The sequence below is a fragment of the Rousettus aegyptiacus genome, unplaced genomic scaffold, assembly GCF_014176215.1.
Source record: "Rousettus aegyptiacus isolate mRouAeg1 unplaced genomic scaffold, mRouAeg1.p scaffold_m13_p_16, whole genome shotgun sequence".
In the NCBI taxonomy this organism is placed as follows: domain Eukaryota; kingdom Metazoa; phylum Chordata; class Mammalia; order Chiroptera; family Pteropodidae; genus Rousettus; species Rousettus aegyptiacus.
Window position 1 is genome coordinate 33373730 of NW_023416291.1, and position 15610 is coordinate 33389339.

The 15610-nt window shown below is 48.7% G+C and overlaps 1 protein-coding gene across 4 annotated transcripts; it reads left to right on the top strand.

Annotated features, from left to right (window-relative positions):
* The first annotated feature begins 5623 nt into the window (after positions 1–5623).
* AP1M2 (adaptor related protein complex 1 subunit mu 2) lies at positions 5624–14873 on the top strand. Of its 4 annotated transcripts, XM_016153583.2 has the most exons (13): positions 5653–5748; positions 6625–6762; positions 7011–7167; positions 7383–7450; positions 8785–8915; positions 9020–9167; positions 9262–9388; positions 9838–9986; positions 10068–10139; positions 11957–12115; positions 12687–12812; positions 13338–13413; positions 13802–14871. In XM_016153583.2, exons 3-13 carry the CDS (start codon positions 7047–7049, stop codon positions 13822–13824), a joined length of 1200 nt encoding a protein of 399 aa, XP_016009069.1. In that variant the 5' UTR covers positions 5653–5748; positions 6625–6762; positions 7011–7046; the 3' UTR covers positions 13825–14871. The 4 variants fall into 4 exon arrangements, with proteins under 4 accessions (XP_016009067.1, XP_016009068.1, XP_016009069.1 ...); XM_016153581.2 differs by lacking the exon at positions 6625–6762 and having other exon boundaries at positions 5624–5748; XM_016153582.2 differs by lacking the exon at positions 6625–6762 and having other exon boundaries at positions 5624–5748; positions 9844–9986; positions 13802–14869.
* The last annotated feature ends 737 nt before the right edge of the window (positions 14874–15610 follow it).

Consider the following 15610-nt stretch of genomic DNA (forward strand, 5'->3'; position numbering starts at 1 on the left):
GACAGCCCGCGCGCCCTCTCCAATGGGAACCCGGCGCGGGCGGAGGCGGGGCCCGGGGCGGGGTCGGGCTCAGGAAGGGTGGGGCCTCAACCTTCGTTTTGCGTCTGGGATCGTGCGAGACCCTTCTTAGTGTATTTGGTTCACAAGGGGCAGTCGTCATTCATCCATCCATCCATTCATCCATCCATCCATCCATCCATCCATCCATCCATCCATCCATCCATCCATCCATTCCGTCATCGAATAGACAGCGTTTGCTGACTGTGTGCCAGTGAACAGACAGAACGATGCCATTTTTCACTAATCGAATTGGCAAAAATTTGAGTTTGGTTAATATCAAGTCAGGTGAGCAGATGCTGTGGGGCAGAATGTTCTTTGACAGAGAGATTAAATCCAAACCGTGTTCACCCTGTGCGATTTCTCTCTGCCACCGCGAGCATGTGTGCATGCGGCATCCGTGCCAAAGGGTGTTTCCTGCAGTCTTGATAGTTATTGTAAAAAAATGTGGGAGACATACATGTCCACTAACAGAGGAATGCATACAACACTGTGATAGGGTCACAGTAGGAAAGAGCATGCAGTGGATAAAAAGAATGAAGTCAACAGGGAAATACAGATTAAAAACTCAATGAAATACCACTGCCTGCCCATCAGAATAGCTAAAATGAGAAAGGCAGACAATACCAAGTGTTGGTGAGGATCTGTAACAAATGGGACTCTCCTCCACTGCTGGTGGGAATATAAGATGATACAACCACTTGGAAAAAGGTCTGGCAGTTTCTTATAAAGTTAAACAGGCACCTGCCATATGGCCCAGCCATTGTACTCCTAGGTATTGACCCAAGAAAAATAAAACTACTTTAAAAAGAAAAGAAACCCACAAAGACGTGAAGACAAGTGTTCATAGCAGCTTTATTCATAATAGCCAAACATTGAAAGCAATCTAAATGTCCATCAACGGGTGAGTAGTTCAAGAAACTGTGGCCCATCTATACCATGGAATACTCCTTAGCAATAAAAAGGAATGAATTTTGGTAAGTGCAACAGCATGAGTGAATTTCGGGGAGTTGGGGTGAAGCAGTATGCCAAGTGAAAAAAGCCAGACACTTTTGTATGTTCTAGAACAGGCATAACTAATTAACCTATAATAAAAGAACATGGATCAACCATTGTCTTTGCAGGAGGTAGTGAATTGTGGGGCCATAAGGTGGCTTCTGGGGGACCGGAAAGAGTACTGTGGTTACACGGGTGGATTCAGTTTGTGAGACTTTCTTAATACAAGTGCCATTTTTAAAATGGAAAGTTTTAAAATAGTTTAAGGAAGAAGGAGGGGTCACCACAAGTTAGAGCAAGGAGGAATGTTTGTAGGGAGCTCACTCAACGTTAGGGGAGGTATTAAGTGCTTTATGTTAAAGTTTTTAGAACCATTTTCCAGCTGGGGAAAGTAACACGGAGAGGTTAATTTACCCACACTCACAGTGAGTGCAGGGCTGTACAAGGATTTGAACTCCTGGAGGCTGACTTCACAACCCACACGTGCTCCACACCCCTCAGCCACAAACCCTGCCAGTGTAGCCCAGCTAGGCTTCCAGGTCCTACTGGTGAATGAAAATAGCAAGCCTTGTTTAGTGTTTAGTCATGTATGGTATGAGGAAGAAAGAGAGAACATCACTCGCACAGGCGCACACATATATATCTGCATGAAACTAAACAGAAAAAGGACTGAATGTCCCAGGGGTGGTTAGAGGGACTAGGATGGAGTGGGGCGGGCAAGAAGACAAGTTTTCCCAATTTATGTTTTCTCTCTTTTTCTTTTTTAGTGGGAGAAACCATCTATATTTTTCTTGGCTAACTAAAACTCTATTTCAAAAAATAGATTTAAAAAGCCAGTCACAAAAGTACAAATATTGTATGGTTACACTTATAGGAAGTCCCTAGGGGAGTCAGATTCATAGAGACAGGAAGTGGATGGCAGGCGCCAGGGGTTGGGGAAGGGGGGATGGGGAGTTAGTTTTTAATGGGGATAGTTTCAGTTTGAGAGGATAAAAAAACAGATTTTTTTGGTGGTGATGTTTACACAATGTGAATGCACTTAATGCCACTAAAATCTACACGTAAAATGAATAAAATGGTAAATCTTACATATGTTTTACCATAATAAAAGTTTTTAAAAAATAGATCTACTCCTCATGGATCCTTGGTTTTAATTATCATGGAAACATCTGATTCTTCCAATTATTCTGTGGCTTTTGCTGTGATTGTTCAGAAATTTTGGTAAGACTGGTTTGAAAAGACTTGGACAGCTGACCAGTTCATAATACATTGGAATATTTGGGTCCAAACTATTAAGAATTAGCTGCATAAACCTGTTGAAATCTTTTGGATGTGAATGTGTTACCTCAAGTGGCTTATATTAAGATTCTCTCAGACTTATTTTTACTTGGGTGTTAAAACAAATCCAAATGTCTATTTTTTATTACAGATCTCTGCTTCACAATTTTGTAATAACTTTTCCATATAGATAGCAAAAAATATATAGATTTTTAAAATTAGGGTGCAGCACAACTGTGACAGGCGACACTTGGGAAAAACCAGAGGAGGGATCTGACCTAGAACGTGGGAGGTCAGTGAGGGTTTCCTGAAGAGGAGAGTTGAGAGCCCAGCGAGAGATGTAGAGAAAGCAAAAAGGGGCAGGCATGCATGGAGAAGTCAGGTGCCAGAAGAAAGCAGAGGTCTGACTGTGCCAGGCAGGGTATCTTAGGGCAATGGGGAACTGTGGAGGATGTGAGAATGAGGAAGGGTGGTAAGAGCTGTGAGTTTCAGAGAGGTCTTTTTAGTGGTGTAGAGAAGGGATCTATTGGGGTGCCTAGAAGTAGGGCCCCTGATGGGAGGCTGGGCAGGCTCTAGGCACCTAGGAGGAACTGGGGCAAGGCCCCAGGCCCTGGGGACACGGGAAGTTGCAGCTGAGGTGGGGCAGCTGTTCACACAGAGATACTCTGTTCTCTGACCCCACTGAATCTTTTGGACTCATAAATTTTTCAGCCAAACAGGCCGTGCGTTTCAGATTCCAGGGTACCCGGCCCAGGTTTTAGGGTTCTATTTACTGCCTGAGAACATCTCAGGGCCCCAGGAGAAGGGCCCTTGCGAGGTTCAGTAATGCCTGGGCTGGAAGGAGGGCATGGCAGGACCTAAAATGCCACTGGATCGGCCTTGAAATGCCACTGGGTCACCTCCTGAGCTGGGGCTGAATGGATACGGAGGACACCCCTCTTTTGGGCAGAGCCAGCAGAAAATCTTAGGGTTCGAAGGGCTAGAATTCCAGCTCTACCACTGCTGGCAAGTGACTTTGTATGGGTCACTCACTGTCTGAGCCTCAGTTTTCCTTTCAGTCAAATGGAGGTAATAGATTTCCCTAACTGAAAGTGTCGTTTCATGGAGGATTCCTGCATGGGAGCCCGTTAGGGCAGTACCTGGGTATAGTGAGCACCTTAGGCATGAGCTATTGGTGATAATAATAATGCTTGTACCTTGCAGTACAGCAGGGCAGTTAGGCGAAAGCCAGGACCCTGTTCTTATGACTCAGATTCAAATTCTGACTTAACTGCCTTCAGGCTATGTGGCCTTGGGCAAGTGGCTTCTCCTTTCTCAGCCTCTGCTTTTTCCAAGATAAGAAGACAAAAAGGAAACCATAGTTGGGAAGACCAGAGTCAAACACAGCAAAAAATAACAAAATTAAAAAAAAAAAAAAAGACATGAAATGTTGAAAGGTAAGTGCCCAAGGAATGTGCACTACTGCAGTAGTTACTGTGTTACTATTAAGTGCCAGCAGAGAGGAAGCTGGCGGTTCTGATAGTGGCTGGGCCCTCTCGTCTCTCCCTCAAGTGTCCTGCTGGGCTCCTACTCCACCCTCAGGAGCTGATAAAGGTCTGAGGCTGGGTGTCCAGAAGAAGGAATGAGGCCTGAGAGAGCTGAGTGTCGCCCCCTGGAGGCCCCCAGGACCCGCCCGCCCTCCCTCTGTGGAGCAGAATCCCACCCAGCCAGCCAGGCTGTTTGAATTTCCCTTTTATTCCTTCTTTCCCCCAGGCTTCCCTGTGGAACCCAGGCCCACAGTCGCTGATGTGCAGTGAATGTAGTCACAGTACCAGGCATGAGTTATGCTCAGAAACTTAGTGAGCGCAGCCTGTGGAGGTGGCACTATGGCTGTTGTGCCCATTTAAGAGAAGTAGAGACTGAGGCACAAAGAGTGCAGTCACTAACCCTACGCTACACTGCCAATGGCAGAGTCAATGTTTAAACCTAGCACCTGTGCTGTTAACTGCCATATAGTAAATAATAATAGCAATAACATTATTAAGCATCAGCTACATGCCAGGCATTGTCTGCATCATGTTGTGCGTAAGAACCCATGCAAACTGCACTGTAACTTAGTTAGGAGAGTGCAGTTAATAACTAGATTTCACAGACACGCAAACCGAGATCCGAGGATGGGAGGCCAGGTGCCCAAGGCCACCCAGCTGGCCAGTTGCAGACCCAGGACTCGAGCCCAAGCAGCTAGGTCTCCAGAGCCCATGCTCTTGACAAGCACACATAAATGACAAAAACAGTACTAGTGCCAGTACTTGGACTCTTTCTCTTAGGTTGTCCCCACTCATTAGGTTGTGGTGGGAATTTTCAGATGTCACTCCCTTCTCTGATCGTCCTGCCCGCGGCCCCCCCATTCATTCTCTAATGCACATCCCCAAGCCCCTAACGCCAGTTCAGTTGCCTTCATTACCCCCATCCTCTCCAGGGACCATCTTGTTTTGGGGTTTCTATGTCATTTGTCTCTAGCCCTCCCCAGAATGAGAGCGGTGGAGTGGCTTTGTCTATATTACTATCCATAGCACCACAGAGAGCAATCAATAAATACTCACTCACAGAGTTCGTCATCAACAGTATCATCACCATCATGAAAGCAGCTTCCATATGTCCAGTCCAGCACACAGTAGGTGTTCCAATAAATGTTAAATAACTAATAGTATAATATTTATAGTCATAATAATAAAATAATAACAACCATTTATCTCTTCTGCATCCTATCAACATCTTAATGTCACATAGTAGGAGCTTATAAATATTTTTGCAATGAATAAGCGCAACATTAAGAATAATAATAAAAGCGGCGACATTTGTCCTACTCAGAGTGCAACTCACGGTTTCTGTCACTGAGAGAAGGAATTTACTAGTGAATAAATATCTGAGTGAAAGAATAACTAATAAATTTTTTTTTGTATGAATGAGAGAAAGAATGAATGAGTTGCACAAATATTTTTGAGTGTCCAAAGCTGAGCACAGGGGACACAGACATGAACAGGACAAAGTCTGCCCTGTTGGGGCGACATGCTTGTGTGAGAGACAGAGGAGGAACAAGATGGATGATGGATGATGGATGGATGGATGGTCTCGGATCTCGGCCCATGCCTATCAGCACCCCTGGGTGCGAAGGGATAGTGAGGCGGGGCAGCTGTCGGGTCCGAAGCCCTGCCTCTCCAGCCCTCCAACCGTCTTCACGTCCGCCGACAGCACCACTCACCTGGCCGCCTCCCCTTTAAGACGCGCTCACCTGGGCGCTCACCTGCGCGCCGGCACTTCCGCAGGAACAAGGAAGCGGCGCCACCGTCCTCTCCTGCCCTCCTTCCGCGCCTCCTAGGTCTGCCGGCAGCCACCATGTCTGCCTCGGCGGTCTTCATCCTCGACGTCAAGGGCAAGGTGAGGCTGGACACAGGGGTTGGGGGACCGATAGGTGAGGCTGAGTCTCTCCTAACCCAGGCTGGGAGGCCCTAGAAAGCCCTGGGGGCGTGGGAACACCTCTCCTCCAAACCCTCGGAGTCCCAGGTCCAATCCCACCTCCACTGTTTAGTAGCTGCTACTTGGGGCCAGGGGCTTCACCTCTCTGAGCCTCAATCTCTCTATTGATAGTAATGGTAATAACAGAAGTCCCCACCCCAGAACAGTTAATACAACCGTATGCGTAGAAGCTACTTAGCACAGTAGCCCTGCTGCAAACATTAGGCAGTCAATTAAAATTATTTCTATCACCATCATCATCCACAGTATTAATATTTGGGAAAAACCTCAGGAGTAAGGGGACCTTGATTCTCCTTTGGGCCTGCCTTGTCCCCTCCTGGAGTTCCTTCTCATTCATCTTGTCATTCAATAGCAATAACAATTGTGGTGGTGGAAATAATATTCCTGATAATAATAGTAAGAGCTAAGGTACTTGACGACCTGCTATATGCCCTCCCAGTTCTAAATACTGAGCCAAACAACCTCAGCAATTGGGTACTATTATTATTGACTGCTTAATTGCCTGCCAGGCAAAGCTAAATGAGTTAAGAGAGATATATGGGCATAACCTTTTGACTATTTTTTTTATTTAAATTTTTTCTTCTTAGCATAATCTCTCTCTCTCTCTCTCTCTCTCTCTCTCTCTCTCTCTCGGCATAATCTTTTTTCCCTCTTCCTTCTTTCCCTCTTTCTTTCTATAATCTTTATTTTTCTTTCTATAATCTATCCCTCTTTTCCTCCTTCCTTCTCGTCCTTTCCTCTCATCATTACTACCACACTTATTTGGTGCATATGAAGCCCTGGACAAGAGTGGAATTCTGAAGCCAGGGCACCTTGGTCCAATTCCTGGTTCCCACTTGCTATGGAGACATTTCCTACCTCAGTTTCCCATCTGTACAGTGGAGATGACAATGACACCTTCCTCACAGGATTGTGGTGAGAACTAAATCAGCAAGCAAACATCCAATCTTTAGTGGAAGATGGCCTAGACCTCAGTGAGGTCTCTAGACACATTAGCTGTCATCACATGCCCATTTCACAGAGGAGGAAACTAAGGTACAGAGAGGCAGAGCCTTGCTCAGGCCCCTTGGGCAAGAAGTAGAGTCAGAACCAGGGATCTGATGCCCCCGGGTACAGGGTCCCCAGATCCCAGTGGTGACTGGACCTTCTCTCCCCACCCTTAGCCCCTGATCAGCCGCAACTATAAGGGCGATGTGGCCATGAGTGAGATAGAGCACTTCATGCCTCTGCTTGTGCAGCGGGAGGAGGAGGGGGCCCTGGCTCCACTGCTGAGCCACGGTCGGGTCCACTTCCTGTGGATCAAACACAGCAACCTCTACTGTATCCAGCCACAGGTGGGGTCTCTGGCAGCAGCTCAGACCCAGAAAGGGTGGGCGGAGGATAGCAGTTGCACAGCACATCAGTGGGAGCTCAGGCTGGGGGATGGGTGGGTAGATTCGGGAGCAGTAGTGGGAGACAGGGTGGGGGGATCAGGATCTGTGCTCCGCTCGAGCCCTTCTAGAATGGCACCTTTTCCTTAACCTCACTGCCTGCAGTGGTGGCCACCACACTGAAGAATGCCAATGCCTCACTTGTGTACTCCTTCCTCTACAAGACAGTGGAGGTAGGTCCCAGCCTTTAATTGGCTGGCTGGTCTGTCTGTCCACCTGTTTTGCCTACCTCCTTTAGGATCCATCACTCCTAGGAAGCTTTGCTTGACCTCCCTGGAGGGCCCCCATCAAAGCCCCATCAGTCTGTGTTCTCACTGGTTGCTGAGAAATCATCTCTCCCTGTGTTATCTTATCTTCAGCAAGTCACTTTTCTCTGTGTCTCTAAACTAGAGGTTAAAACAAGTCCTGCTTCAGGGTCATCATAGAAATTAACCAAATTCCTACACCTAAAGTGCCTAAAACAGTTCTCAGTATATAGTAAGTGCGCAATAAAGGTTTGATATTATTATTTGCTTATTGCTAATATTATAAAAATCAAAATAATTGAGTGCTTATTATATGCCATTCTCAATGACTAAGAAAGTACTCAGTATTTTTCCACAAATAAGAACTACTTAGTGATTTGTCTCCTCTCTGCCAGGCAAAGGGAAGACAGAGCTATGATTTAGTAAGGCCTTGCTTGTCCTGAGGAATTAAAGGGCGTGAAGGAGATTAAACAGGAGGAGATCAAATCAGTGACCAGTTTGCTCATCTCACCATAGCATGATACTCATAGTGTGTGTTGGGGGGAAGGGGGGCTTTACATTCGAAAAAAGGCCTGAACGCAGCAGCCTTCTCTGAGGCAAGGTGGAGTGCCCCAGGCAGAGGGGCTGCTTATGTAAAGGCTAGTAGGAATAGAAAGGCCAGTGAAGTTGGAGCAGGATGAGGAGTGGAGGGTGTTTGAATGTTGATGACCGAAAAGTTCTCTGCTGTGGCTATGCCTCCCAATTCCCAGGGCTCTTAACTTGGGGTCCTCAGACCTCTAGGGGCCTGTGGATAGAATCCAGAAAATCCATGAACTTAGTTGTATTTTTATCTAACAGACTTATTTTGCCATCCCCTGTATTTTATTTTATGCATTTACAAACCTTATTCTGGGGTGGGTCTGTGGGCATCACCAGATATGCAGGGATCATGGCCCATAAACAAATGAACAAACAAAATAGTTTTGAACCCTTCCAATTCCTCCTCCAGGAAGTTTTCCTGGAGCTCCTCACTTCTGGGCTCCTACTTACCTTGTGTTTTCCTCATTATTATACTCAACATGTTGGATTATATTGGTTCTGTTACCGGTTTATTTCTCCCATGAGGGCAGGGGCCCTGCGGGTTTTGTTTACCACCAATGTCCTGGCACTAGTATACAGTTGGTGCTCAGTAATTGCTTGTTGGATGGCTGGCTGGATCAGCAGGGTCCCAGCCCATGGCTATACCAGCTACACCTCTGTGTGTCTGTTTCCCACGCCCCCAGGTATTCTCTGAATATTTCAAGGAGCTGGAGGAGGAGAGCATCCGGGACAACTTTGTCATTGTCTACGAGCTGCTGGATGAGCTCATGGACTTTGGTTTCCCTCAGACCACCGACAGCAAGATTCTGCAGGAGTGAGTGGGCCATGGGGGCAGCCAAATGGGAAGCCACAGGTAGAAGGAAGTCGGGGAGGGCCAGGACCGTATCCCTGGGTCCACCTGCTTGTGCACTCTGCCAGGTACATCACGCAGCAGGGCAACAAGCTGGAGACGGGCAAGTCACGGGTGCCACCCACTGTCACCAATGCTGTGTCCTGGCGTTCTGAGGGCATCAAGTACAAGAAGAATGAGGTCTTCATCGATGTCATAGAGTCTGTCAATCTGCTGGTGAGCCTCCACACCTCCACCCTGCCCCTGCCATGGCCCGGAAGCAGGATAGGGGACCCTCTACCTGATGACCCCCCCATATGTGCATCCTCAGGTCAATGCTAATGGCAGCGTCCTGCTGAGTGAAATCGTGGGCACCATCAAGCTCAAAGTGTTTCTGTCTGGCATGCCCGAGCTGAGACTCGGCCTCAACGACCGCGTACTCTTTGAGCTCACTGGCCGTAAGTGTCTGGAGAGGTGCTCGCTGAGAAGCTGGAGACACCTCCACATCTGGGGACCCAGAGAATTGCAGCCAGTTCTAAAATAAGCATTCACTCACCCTCTGCTGGTCATGGCCAGCGGCGCAGCTGCTAGTTCATTGAAGAAATGCTGCTCCATTACTGAGTGCCAGGTACAAGGACAGGGCAGTGAAAAAAAGACAGATCGTGGCCCTCATGGAGCTGATATTCTAGACTATCGTAGGAGACAGAGTAATGTCTTATTTAAAAGATTCCCTGGGTTCAGGTCCTAGCTCTGCCCTGGCCAGCTGGGTGACTAGGCAAGTTACTCATCTACTCTGGGCCTCAGTTTCTCATCTGAAAAATAGGGGTGATGATAGTAGTGGATGATGAAGGTAGGGGTAGAGACACTGTTCTGGTCCCCAGGGTCATCCTGCATGCTTGGCTCTGAGTTTCAGGGAGCAAGAACAAGTCTGTGGAACTGGAGGATGTGAAGTTTCACCAGTGTGTGCGACTCTCTCGTTTTGACAATGACCGCACCATCTCCTTCATCCCACCCGATGGCGACTTTGAGCTCATGTCCTATCGCCTCAGCACACAGGTGAGGCAGGGCTAAGCCCCATGGCAGGGGGTCAGAGTTGACTCCAGAGGCTCCCAGAACTCCCCTTTTTTGTGTCTGCAGGTCAAGCCACTGATCTGGATTGAGTCTGTCATTGAGAAGTTCTCCCACAGCCGTGTGGAGATTATGGTCAAGGTGGGCCAGGGGGACAGTTACTCACAGTGCTTGATTAGCCCCTAACCCCCTCACCAATCTAACCTCATCTCCCACCTCCCTCCTGGCTCCTCATTTCCCTCCAGCCTCACTGATCTCCTGGGTGGTTCTCAAACATGTCAGGTATGGTTCTCCCACCTCACCCCACCCCCCAATGCCCACAGGGCCTTCGTGCTGCCTGTTCCCTCTCCCTGGATCACTCTGCCCCCACCCATCCAGGTATCCACATGGCTCCTTTTCTCATCCCCTTAAGTTCTTTGCTTAAATGTCACCTCCTCAGAGAGCCCTTCCCTGATTTCCCTATTTAGAATTGTTTCCCCTTAGCATTTCTCACTTCCCTTTGCTCTATTTTTTCTTCTATTATCACCATCTGACATGAATTGTTTTACTTACATATTTAATTTACTTTCTTACTAAATACATATATACATACATAGTGTAATTATATGATTTAAAGAATAATAATAAACTACTCAGCTTATTCAAATGTAGTTGACCAGAACCTCTGAACCCTCATGTGTCCCTCCCCCAATTCCTGCTCTCCCCTTGCCCAGAGGTCATCACGATCTTGAATTTTATGTAAATTATTTCTTTGCCTTTCTTTATAATTTTGTGACCTGCATGTGTCACCACAGATATTTTGTTCTGCTGGTTTCTGACCTTCATATCAGTGGACTCAGGCTGTACAATTTTGTGTATGACTTCTTTTGCTCAAGTAACATTGATTTTTAAGGTGATTCCAGGAGTCGTTGCTTAGTGCATCCACTTCTGTAGCTGTAGAATACTCCACCGTGGGAATCTTCTGTATCTCGCCATTTTTCATGAGATGTTTTTAGTTCTTGGTTACTCTGGTCTGCGCTGCCATGAACAACCCTGTGCATGTTTCCTGGTGCCCCAAGAAAGGGCTTCTCCAGAGCTTATAGTTTACCTTCTTTTACAGATAGGAAAACTGAAGTACAGGGGATTAAGAGGTCACTCATCTAAGAAGGGGAGGTTCCCCATGTTGAACTTGGGTCCACTTGACTCAAGAGTCTATGTCCTTAGATTTGACTTTGTTCCCTCATCTTGGGTTCTCAGGGGAGCTGGGCTGCAGAGCAGATGGTCACCAGGTAGGGTCTTGACGTTGCTCAATGTCCCCATGTCTGTAGGCAAGAAAGGGGAAGGGGCTATTAAAGCGGTGCCTTCCAAGTACTCTCTACCCCTACCATTCATCTCTAGGTCCTCTGCCCCTGATCCCACCTATTAAATATCTCTCCCTAAATGAATAAATAATAGCAGTAATCATAATGCTAACTATGACACATAGGACACTTAGAATCATTGTGTTAAAAGCTTGTCCAGTGTCACACAGCTCTAGACATAAGTATAGTGTTGTAACTTCATTTATTTGTAAGGAGGGCATGTGATGATTGAGGGCACAGGCTTAGTTTGAACCCCTACTGTGCCAGTTACCAGCTATATGACTTGGGCAATGTGCTCTTTCTCCCTGTGCCTCAGTCTCCTTGTTGGGAAAATGAACCTTAGGAATGGACCCTACTTTAGAGAATCAGTGAGAGGGATAAGTGCTTGGCTCAGTAAATGCCAGCTATCAGCTCTGCCACTTGTTAGCTGTGTGTCTCCAGGCAAATGCCTTAACTTCCCTGTGCCTCTGTTTTCCTCCCTGGTAGATCGGACAGGACAGTGGTCCCCACTTCAGGGTTGCGGAGGCTCTTGGTGAGATGGCGCATAGAAAGCTCTTAGTGAATGGTTGCGGAACCCATGAGTGAATTCTTTCTGCCACACATTTTCTCCCTGGACAGGCCAAGGGGCAGTTTAAGAAGCAATCAGTGGCCAACAGTGTGGAGATATCTGTGCCAGTGCCCAGCGATGCTGACTCCCCACGCTTCAAGACCAGCGTGGGCAGTGCCAAGTACGTGCCTGAGAAGAACATCGTGATTTGGAGTATTAAGTCTTTCCCGGTGAGCACTGGGGAAGGGTGGGAATGGGGGAGTACTCGCCCCAACTGCTTGAAGGCCAGGTGGAGAACCAATCAGAGACCCATATCTGCATGCATGCGGTTGTCCTTGGGGGGTAATTAAGCTGAGGCAGTAAACCACCAGGCTAGCATGGTAGTTATGCTTCCCTCCCACATCTGGAGGAAATCAGCCCTGGGTTCGGGTCCCCCCTCTTGCCTCTTTGAGCTGGATGGCCTTGGTAAGACCTCTTCCCCTTGTGGGGCCTCATTTTGCTGTGAAATAGGCAGGATCATGTTATCCTTGTCCTCTGACTGCTGGAGGATTTGGTCTGTCCTTGGGATCTGGGGGGCGGTGCATTAAGGCCTGAAAAATGGGAAATGGTCATTAGAGCCTCCATCCAACTGCCAGCCAGGCTTTGTAGTCAGAAGCTTCAGCTGTGAGCCTTGGCCTGGAGCCTTTACTTTCTTGTCTGTGAAATAGGCTGAGAGCTGAGTGTGCTCCGGGGCCTGAGGTGAGGATGGCCTGCGGCGTGTACAGGCCCATCAATGTGTTTGATGTCCCCATGTGCCTTCAGGGGGGCAAGGAGTACCTGATGCGTGCCCACTTTGGCCTCCCCAGCGTGGAGAAGGAGGAGGAGGAGGGCCGGCCCCCCATTGGGGTCAAGTTTGAGATCCCCTACTTCACCGTCTCTGGGATTCAGGTGAGGGAAGTGGGTAGTGGTGGCCCTTCTCCCTGACCTTGGCAGGTTCCCCTCTGTCCACCTCTCATCTCAGGTCACCTCTGTTCCCTGGCCTGGGTCACTTCTTCTCTGTAGTCATCCTTGTTTTTTCTGTAGAACACTGTTGCCTCTTCTGCTCTCAGCTTGGGTCTCCTCTCCTTCTACCTGTCACTTTGCTCTGTGCCACCTTGTTCCCCACCCTCTTGTTCACTTCCGTCCCTCTCTGACCTGCAAGCCATTCTCTATTCCCTTGGCCTGCACTACCTCGTCCTCCTAAAACTGCATTATGTCTATTTCTTTACACTGTGTCATCTCTTTCCTACTGTCCTGGACCACCTTCCTTCCCCTCACTCCCACTGCCCATGCCACATCTTTGCCCCAACCCATGTCACGTCATTACTCCCAGCTTGTGCCACCTTGTTCCCCCAAGTTGTGTCACATATATTCCGTTGACCCCAACCAGCCCTCTTCCTGCTGCCTGGGCCACCTCCTTTCATTTCTTTCCAGGTCCGATACATGAAGATCATTGAGAAAAGTGGTTACCAGGCGCTGCCCTGGGTCCGCTACATCACTCAGAGTGGTGGTAAGGCAGTCCAGCTCCCTGAAATGATGGGGTCAAGGAGAGGAAGGGGGATGGGCTTGGGGCTTCGATATATTCTTGCACAGAGGGCTCCAAAATGCAATAGGCCTGCACCTAAGCCTGCCCCATCTTCATCATCGTGCTACTCTGGGCCTATGTTTGCCTTTCTTTAAAATGGGGGCAGTTCCTGGGCTTGGATAAAACACCCCCACTCACGGCCTAGAAACAGGCTTGTTGCCATGGTTACAGTCCCTGTGTTCGACACCATCCTCAACTTTGTTCCATCCTCGCAGGGTTGATCATAGGCTCTGGGGCTGGAGAAGTGGGGAGACTGTTCCTCCTTTCCCTTTCTCCAGTTCTGAATCAGTCCATGCCCATTGTTTCCTTGCAGATTATCAACTTCGTACCAGCTAGAAGGGAGAACATGAACCTCCTCCCCCTATCCCCTGACTGCAGACTTTAGAGAGAAGGAAGGAAGGTGGGAAGGGTGTGTGTGAGCAGGCCCCTGTTGGCTTAGCAGTTTCTTGCCTTCCATTCCTAGCATCTGGGCCCTTTCCCATCTTGTCCTCTACCCATAGGCTTAGAGGGATGGTCTCCCTGCCTACCTCTGCTTCCCCTTTCCATTTTTATATGAAGAAAGAGAGGAGGGGCATTAAGGCCCCCTCATGAGTGCCTTCTTGCAGTGATCTGCCTTAGGGGGTGTCAGGGGCCCCTCCTCTTTCACAGCTGCTGAGCCCAGAAGCCCCTCCCCCCATTCTCCATTATGGGTTGACATTAAAAAGATGAATTTGGCCATTGTGTATATGCTTCTTGGTTGGGGGACTGGGGATGCCACGGACGTCCCTGAATTGCTGGGATGGGAGTGGGCAACATATCTATTCCTCAGCTCTGGTCATAGGTCATCTGAGCCAGCCTCGCTCCTTCTGCCTTTGTTGCCTGCCTGGCTCCAGACTTTCCTCTCCCACCAGTCAGTTTTCCCCTCATAGCCGCCAGAGGGCGGCTGTTAACTTTGAAGTCAGATCCTGGCTCCTCTACTCATAACCCACCTATAGTCCCCGTCTTGTTAAGTCAGGTCTTCCCTGTAGCTCACAAGTCTGATCTGCGGCACCCCTCCTGCCACCTACCTGCCCTATCTCCTCTCTGTCTATACCTCGCTTCTCCTGGACACGCCAGGCACAATCCCACCTAAGGGCCTCTGTATCTGTAGTACCCTCCACCTAGCATGCTTTTTCTTAGCTATCCACATAGCTCCTTCTTGCACCTTCAGGTCTTAAATCAGCCACCAACTCAGGTGGGCCCTTCCTAACTTCTCTATTTTGATGGCCTTCGTTTCCCAAGAGATTATCACCTATCCCATTTTATCAACTCCTTAACCTTTACCACTCTGAACAGATTTAATTATTGTCTTCTGCCACCTTAAATGGTAGGAGCCCTGCAGCAAGAGCAGCCCGGCTCTCTCCAGTTGGGCGCCTAGTACACAGTTAAGTGCACAGTAAATGTTTGAATGAAGGCCTCTGTAAGAGCCACCTCCCAGGCTCAACCACGTGGGAGCTGCGGCAGGAACCTTCCTCCTCGCTCTTGCATTTGCTGTGCCAGGGCTGGCTCAATCTGAGCCAGAACGTGATTCCTTCCTCACCCACCCTCACTTTCTCATTTTATTTTATTCACGGTGCTTAACGCTATTTAAAATTATTTAGGTGCTTGAATGTGTGCTCCCCACCCAGCGCCAGAAAATGTTCCTGCACACGGTGGGTGAATGAATGAAATAAAACTCCACTCCCAGTAGGGCGAATAAATGCCTATCACCTTCAGAATGATAGAACCCTGGATTGGGCGGCCTCAGCCCTGCCTCCGTTTCCCCTGGAGGTGCCGAGGTCCTGGAACCGCCGCGCTACCCTATCCCTGACCTTTCTGCTCCAGGTCAGTTAAAACGGCCCTCTTTCCCGCCCGTCAGGCGCATTTGAAAAACCGAAAACCCCGCCATTGCCGGCGGTCTACTGGTCGCAACAGCTCGGCCAATCAGGAGTGGTACCGCCCACTTCGGCGTGCAAGCCACCCAGGGGACTCTTAGCCATTGGCTGCGCTGGACGTGTGGGCGGAGCGCCGAAGGGTCGCAGGTTGGGCAACGGGGCTGGGCTACAACGTAGCAAGTTCATAAGAAAACAAATCCGCAGCGTTTGTGGGCGGGTCCTCGAGCACG